The sequence below is a fragment of the Apium graveolens genome, chromosome 10 (assembly GCF_009905375.1).
Source record: "Apium graveolens cultivar Ventura chromosome 10, ASM990537v1, whole genome shotgun sequence".
In the NCBI taxonomy this organism is placed as follows: Eukaryota; Viridiplantae; Streptophyta; class Magnoliopsida; order Apiales; family Apiaceae; genus Apium; species Apium graveolens.
In genome coordinates, this window is record NC_133656.1 from 39285123 (window position 1) to 39292258 (window position 7136).

Here is a 7136-nt window from a genome sequence, read left to right on the forward strand (position 1 = left end):
CGTTATTAATATTTAAGTGCGTATCACTTACATTTTGACAATAAAAGACGAGATTTCAGGGTTCAAGTTTAAGTGAATAATCAATCTGCATTATGATTAGCAGTAATTTAATATAGAGGGCGTTGTCCCACTGCTTTCTGACCGACAAAAAGTTAAAATAATATGGGATTAACTAAGAGAACATCAATGACATACTTGTACTTTCCTCCCCTATATAAACACCAAGGCTTTCAATTTTTCTCATTTATTTTTCAGCACAGGCCCTTCAGAAGTTTGTTCATATCTTTGAACATTAGACTGATAGGCAAAGGGGTCTGAACTCAAGATAAAAAACCATAGAAATGGATGATGAAGCTGCCCAAAGACTTCTTCAAGATGTTCCACGTTATAGAAATGATGATGATATTGAGCTAGGTATGAAGAAAAAGTGGTACAACGTATCGGATAATACAATGGTTGAGCTAAAAAGACAAGTTGGTTTAGCAGGTCCTCTTGTTTTAGTTAGTCTTTTGCAGTACAGTTTGCAAACAATATCGGTGATGTTCGTTGGACATCTAGGAGAAGTCTGCCTCTCAGGTGCATCTATGGCAACTTCATTTGCCGGAGTCACTGGTTTCAGCTTGATGGTAACTTGCTAAGCCTCTATGCTTACCTTAAAAAAGTTACTCATGATCCAAGTTGTTTTGTGATTTATAAAAGTAGTAAATATTTATTAGGTTTGAACTATTATCAATTTGGATAGCTGTACATTACTTCAATATTTATTAGGTATGAATTATTATCAATTTGGATAGTTTTAAATGAATGCCATATTACAAGATCTATAGTTTTGCTGTATATAGCACATACAGTAATTTTTTTATCTACTACAAATCTGTATTTTTATCTGCAGGCTTAACCTGTTATGCAGTACTTGCCATAGCAAACAGAATGCATGTACAAGCTCTATTGATTTGGTTCTTTATTTTTGTCATTTTTTTAAAGAATGATGTTAATTTGACACATTATTAAAGTTTATAAGCTGCTGCACATTTTACTTCTGATTAGCTGGGAATGGGAAGCGCACTTGAGACATTTTGTGGACAAGCTTATGGAGCAAAAGAGTATCATATGCTTGGCGTACACATGCAGAGGGCTATGCTAGTGCTTATGCTTATTTGCATTCCTATATCAATACTTTGGAGCTTTACTAGTAATATATTTACATTCTTGGGACAAGACCCCGAAATATCAGTACAATCTGGAATTTATGCCTGCTGGTTGATTCCAGCTATATTTTCCTATGGTCTCCTTCAGTGCCAATTTAGATTCCTACAAACTCAAAATAATATAAGGCCTTTGGTTATAAGCACTGGTATTACAAGTTTGATACATCTTTTAATGTGCTGGACCTTGGTTTTCCGCTTTGGCTTCGGATCTAGAGGCGCTGCCATTTCTAGTGGGATTTCGTACTGGATTAATGTACTAATTCTGGGAATGTACATCAAATTTTCACCAACATGTGAGAAAACATGGACAGGATGCTCTATGGAGGGTGTTAAAAACCTTTCCGTCTTTCTTTCATTAGGCATTCCCTCATCTCTTATGCTCTGGTGAGTATGAATCTCCTGTAACTGTCAGGTACACGGATACCATTTGTATATATTTGAGCTATAATAGTAACTTGTAATCGGTGATGATTTTATATTTGACATAATGCAGTTTGGAGTTTTGGTCATATGAGTTTCTAGTTCTCATGTCTGGACTTCTTCCTAATCCGAAGCTAGAGACATCTATTATGTCAATCTGGTAATTAGTGACTTTCATTACTTTACAAACTTTACATTAGCTTAAGTTTTTCTTGATGCACACTTTACTTTTAACATGAAAGTTAATTGTACCAAGTTGTTTACGTAGAGTTGCATACGAGTAAAGTATTGCTATCCTTCTCTGTAAAATAAACCCCTTTGTTGACCGTCTTTCTATACTATTTATTGAATTGTTAGTATTTTTGAATTTTCAGCCTCAACACATGTTCAGTGTTCTTCAGAATCCCATATGGGTTTGGCAGTGCAGTAAGGTAAGGGAGTGGAAACTGTAACAGTTTTTGTCTTATATCATCCTATTAGCATGTTTTTTCAGAAAACATATATAATAATTACTTTGTCTCCCTCTGTGTTTGAGAAGCACGAGAGTTTCAAATGAACTGGGTGCAGGGAATCCCTGGGCCGCAAAGCTTGCAGTACAGGTAGTTCTGTTCATTGCTGTTGTAGAGGGCATATTGGTTGCCTCTGCTTTAGTTGCAGTTCGAGGTGTATGGGGCTATATCTACACAAATGAAGAGGAAGTTGTGAGGTATATAGCCACAGTGCTTCCGGTGCTTGCCTTATCCAATTTTATGGATGGAATGCAAGGTGTACTCTCAGGTTAGATCTAGCTTCTAAATCATACACTAGAGTCATGCTCAAACCATGTTAGAATAGAATGATGCATTTCATTGAATTGTTTAACATAATATTTAAACTCTATTCCAAGTAATGAGCCCCAACTGACAATCTTTCTCCTGGTAACAAGAGCTTGACGATTTCATTCTCGGTGGAGGCATGAGTGTGACGCGACTCTAAATATTTGCAACTATAACTTGCTCTCTCACTAGCTTAAGATTTCAAACTTTGGATGAAACAGTTGAGAGCAAAGTCTAAGTTTTTTCAGCAACTCAGCTTTTATAATTTCCTTGATGTAGTTCTGTATAACCTTTTTATATGGCTTGAGATTTGAGAATAAATTAGGTGCTACAAGAGGATGTGCTATGCAGAAGGTCGGGGTATACGTGAATTTAGGAGCATATTACATAATTGGCCTTCCACTTGCAATTATATTGGCTTTTGTACTGCATCAAAATGGAAAGGTAACAAATTACTACACAGACGTCTTGGTTGTAATTTGAATTGGACTGTGGATTTCACCCGGGTTGTCACATGCATACAGGGTCTCTGGACTGGAATCATAGGAGGAAGCAGTCTTCAAGCTGTAATACTATTGGTAATTATCTTGCGCATAGATTGGGACCAACAAGTAAATAAATTAAAACCCTCTAGTCTCTAATGACAGAATATGATAACAGTGTCATTATAATCAACTTCACTCGTTGCATATTTATACTTTTTTCAGGCAAAAAGAGCAAAAGAGTTGGTGCATGGTTCCAAAATCCAGGGAGATTATGTATATTGTTCTAAACCTGTTGTATCTTCCATCAAATTTCTAGACACCGGCAAGCTTGAACTGAAGTTCTAATAGTGAATCGAATATCTGAAACTACTGAAAAGGTCTAGTAATGAAGGAGATGGGAATCTCTGTGGAGATATTTTGGATCCATTAGCAAATATGAAAAAACAATCTACAGTTTTGTACATAATCAAAGGGGATGCGCTGTATTGGCAAAGCAAATGTTACTGTACTTAAATTTTCTCAATTGTAATGCCACGTTAGTTTTAGCAAGGTCTGAACTGGCAATACCTGGTGATTTTCACGTTTTTCTCTATAACGTATAATCTGGTCCTTTGTCAGCATTAAAATTTTCTAGTTGAGGAAAAAAACTATGGATTATTGTATATCTTTTTCTAGGGTGCAGGCATGGGCACACCGCAACTACATTATGATCAATGCAATTTAATTCTTCTGTTCTATTCCAGCTCTTTTCTTGACCAAATTACATCATTATTAATGCTGCTGTTCTTTTATCTCTCCCGACGTGATATTACAATAATTACTGTTTTCTGTTAACACACACTAGAAAAACAGATAAGCTACAAGAAAAAAACATATACACTTAGAGATATACACCCACAAAATCCATTGTTTCATCGTTTCATGGATTCAATTGATGAAGTTGATTACTATTCACGGTGAATCAACTATTTTTGTTGATTTTTATGCACCCGTCAAACTCCATCAATTCATCGATTACTATTTATCAAATAAATAATTTAAATTTATAACATAAATTTAAGTCCATCTTCATTATTTATTGGTCCCACAAATAATATCCAATAATAGTTTGTTATATAATTTTAGATTTTTGATAAGATTGTGGATAAATTTAAATTTTTGATAAAATTTTCTTTGAATTACGTAATGACACGTGTCTTGATCTAAATTTGTAGATAGAAAAATTGTCCATAAATAATATCATGATCTTCTCAGTTTTGAAAGGATTGTTGAGTCAGAGGCAACAACACAGTCAAGAAGAGTCTGAAATCATGAATAACATGGTCACCGAAGCGGCAATGGTGATGGACTTCATCGACACTTCAGATGAACCACAAGAACGCGGCTCACGGCGTGGCAAATCTCCCAATCATCAAAGACAAAGGCTCTCGAGGGGAAAAAATCTCATGGAAGATTACTTCGTTGATCGTCCAATTTTCAGTGAAGACGACTTCCGCCGAAGGTATAGAATGCGCCCTCATGTTTTCAATCACATCATGACAGCTCTTTGCACTCAAGATTCCTACTGGCATGAAAAAGCAGATGTGGTTGGATTATTGGGGTTGCTACCCCAACAAAAAATGACTGCTGCATTACGAATGCTAGCTTACGGTGCAACAGCTGATCAATGTGCCGAAATATGTAGAATAAGAGAATCAACTACACTTGAGTGCATGAAAAAATTTTGTGAGCAAGTGGAAGGAATCTTCGGTAAAGAGTACCTTCGTGCTCCAACACCTGCAGATTTAAGAAGGCTTCTAGCAAGAGGCGAACAAAGAGGGTTTCCAGGTATGATTGGGAGTATCGATTGTATGCACTGGGAATGGAAGAACTGTCCAAGTGGGTGGGGTGGGGCTTATAGTGTTCGAAAAGGACGTCCAACTATCATTCTAGAGGTCGTTGCTTCTTATGACACTTGGGTGTGGCACGCTTTTTTCGGTGTATCTGGAGCTCAAAATGATATTAACGTTCTAGGTCAATCTCCCGTATTTAATAAAGTTATCGCAGGAGATAGCCCAACGGTGGTGTTTCACGTCAATGGCAAAAGATACAATAATGCTTATTATCTTGCTGATGGGATTTATCCTAGGTATTCAACATTTGTAAAAACCATATCAAATCCTGCCACTCAAGCACATAAATTATTTGCTAAGAAACAGGAAGCATATCGCAAAGATGTAGAGAGGTGTTTTGGTATCTTGCAATCTCGATGAGCAATTCTTCGTCAAGGTGCTCGGATGCATAAGCGTTCTACACTTAGAAGTATCATGATGACTTGCATCATATTGCATAACATGATAGTTGAGGATGAATTTGTTGAAGACGGATTTGTGGAGTCAGTAGAAGAAGATATAATGAATCCATTAGCATCACGAGTTTATGATGGGCCGGTAGATTGTAATGGAGTTAGAATTCCTTTTGCACCAGTACAAAGAGATGGAAGAAATCAACAAGCATTTTGGGATCGTATTGAAAACTTGGAATCAGCTTATGTTCATACAATGCTTCAAAATGATTTGGTAGAGCACAATTGGGCACCGGAAGCCAATGAATAGTTATGGATGTCAAATTATTATCTCTTCAAATGTGCCACTTGATAATTTGAAAGCAAGAACCACAATTTGAATAAATTTCTTTTATTGAATTAAAAAGTATTGAATATAATTAAATTAAAAAGTATAATACATAGTTGGATGAAAAAACAAAGTACATAGTTGAATGAAAAACGTAGATAAATCTAATCATAATAATCATCGTCAAAGTGAGGAACGTAAGCAGCATCACTAGTAGTCTCATTCACTTGTTTCATGATCTCATCTTTCTTTCTTTTAAACCACTTCTTCGTATTCGGAGTCATTTGGCTAGTATCCATTATCATGATCTTTGTTTGCTCCCTTAATTCTTCAATAGCAATTCCTTTTGACAATCTTGCTTCTTTTTGTTCTTTTAGAGCATCAAGTCTTGCCTTTCTTACTTCCTTTCATTTTTCAAGTTCTAATATCTCCCTCGACATTTGAAGGGTTTCCTCGTCTCTTTTGATGTTGGCCTCCAGAAGCTGTTTTTGGCTACATTGCATATTATTAAAAATAGCTATAGACATCTCATCTTTTTTTCTCATACCTTATTTTCCTTTCTTTTTGGCTTGCTTTGATGCCTTCACGCCCATGGGTCTAACTGGACTAGAAGGACCTTCAGTTTCTCGATTAGACTCCGGAGTCGTGAAACCTTCTTCATCAACGAAATCATCACTATTCAAATTAATTGGTGATTGCATTTGTGTTGGAAAGTTTCGTTGAAACGGAGGAGAAGTGGTTGGAACGTCTATAAATTGAGGATGCGCCGCAACTGCTTCATAACAATCCCATTTGTCAAATGTTTTATTCATGTCCTTGAAATATAATCATTGAGCTTGAGTTATCTAAATAAAATGACACATTATGCATATAAGTTACCATACAAATAATATATAACATATGATTATGAAAAATAAAAAATCTTACCTCATCCACCAAATTGGTTCCACTTGCACTATATCTACTACCTTGATTATTCGCACAATTCCATTTTTTTAGTGCTCTTTTCAATGGTGTCCAATGTGAATCAAGAGAAACTTTTGAACGAGGTTCGGCATGAGGATTTTCGGGAGTGCACACCAATTTTTTGCATAATCTTCATGATTTCGCCCCCATAAATTGCTCTTATTTGAATATCGACCGGAGATCGGATCAACGGATTGTCGAGCCCACGAAATACATAATTGTAATTCTTCGGAAGGAAGCCAATTAGTACACATTAAATATTTAAATATATAATAATTTCAAAGAAAAATAAAATTGGGAAGATAGAAAAATGAGTATTGTAAAATTTGGTACAAGCAGTAAGCAGAAGAAGCAGAAGAAATAATATATATACATAAATATTGGACCGTTGTTGCATCAAAGATATAGCCGTTATGGTGTAAAAAGTAAAAAAAATAGGGGACCCACTGATTGCCGGCCGTTGCAACGTCCGTTGAAAATAAAAGCTGGGGTTGCTGAATTGATGGACCTTTAAAAATTGAAGCCATCAATTTTTCAGCAGTGCATGTTCATTTTGGTCTGCCCCATCAAAAAAGCAGCTGAATCAATTTAGAAACCTGCCCCGGTGCATATGCTCTTAGAGCATATGCA

The 7136-nt window shown here is 36.0% G+C and overlaps 2 protein-coding genes across 6 annotated transcripts; both read left to right on the forward strand.

The window, feature by feature from the left end:
- Positions 1-201: 201 nt before the first annotated feature.
- LOC141692701 (protein DETOXIFICATION 16-like) lies at positions 202-3672 on the forward strand. Of its 5 annotated transcripts, XM_074497618.1 has the most exons (9): positions 489-626; positions 893-936; positions 1048-1592; positions 1702-1788; positions 2003-2059; positions 2164-2405; positions 2769-2887; positions 2968-3054; positions 3151-3672. In XM_074497618.1, the coding sequence occupies exons 2-9, from the start codon at positions 931-933 to the stop codon at positions 3271-3273; spliced, it is 1266 nt and encodes a 421-aa protein (XP_074353719.1). In that variant the 5' UTR covers positions 489-626; positions 893-930; the 3' UTR covers positions 3274-3672. The 5 variants fall into 5 exon arrangements, 4 of the variants coding, with proteins under 4 accessions (XP_074353718.1, XP_074353716.1, XP_074353717.1 ...); XM_074497617.1 differs by lacking the exon at positions 893-936 and having other exon boundaries at positions 206-626; positions 2968-3021; XM_074497615.1 differs by lacking the exon at positions 893-936 and having other exon boundaries at positions 213-626.
- Positions 3673-4247: 575 nt separating this feature from the next.
- Positions 4248-5522, forward strand: LOC141690528 (uncharacterized). Its single transcript, XM_074495320.1, has 2 exons — positions 4248-5160; positions 5269-5522. Exons 1-2 carry the CDS (start codon positions 4248-4250, stop codon positions 5520-5522), a joined length of 1167 nt encoding a protein of 388 aa, XP_074351421.1.
- The last annotated feature ends 1614 nt before the right edge of the window (positions 5523-7136 follow it).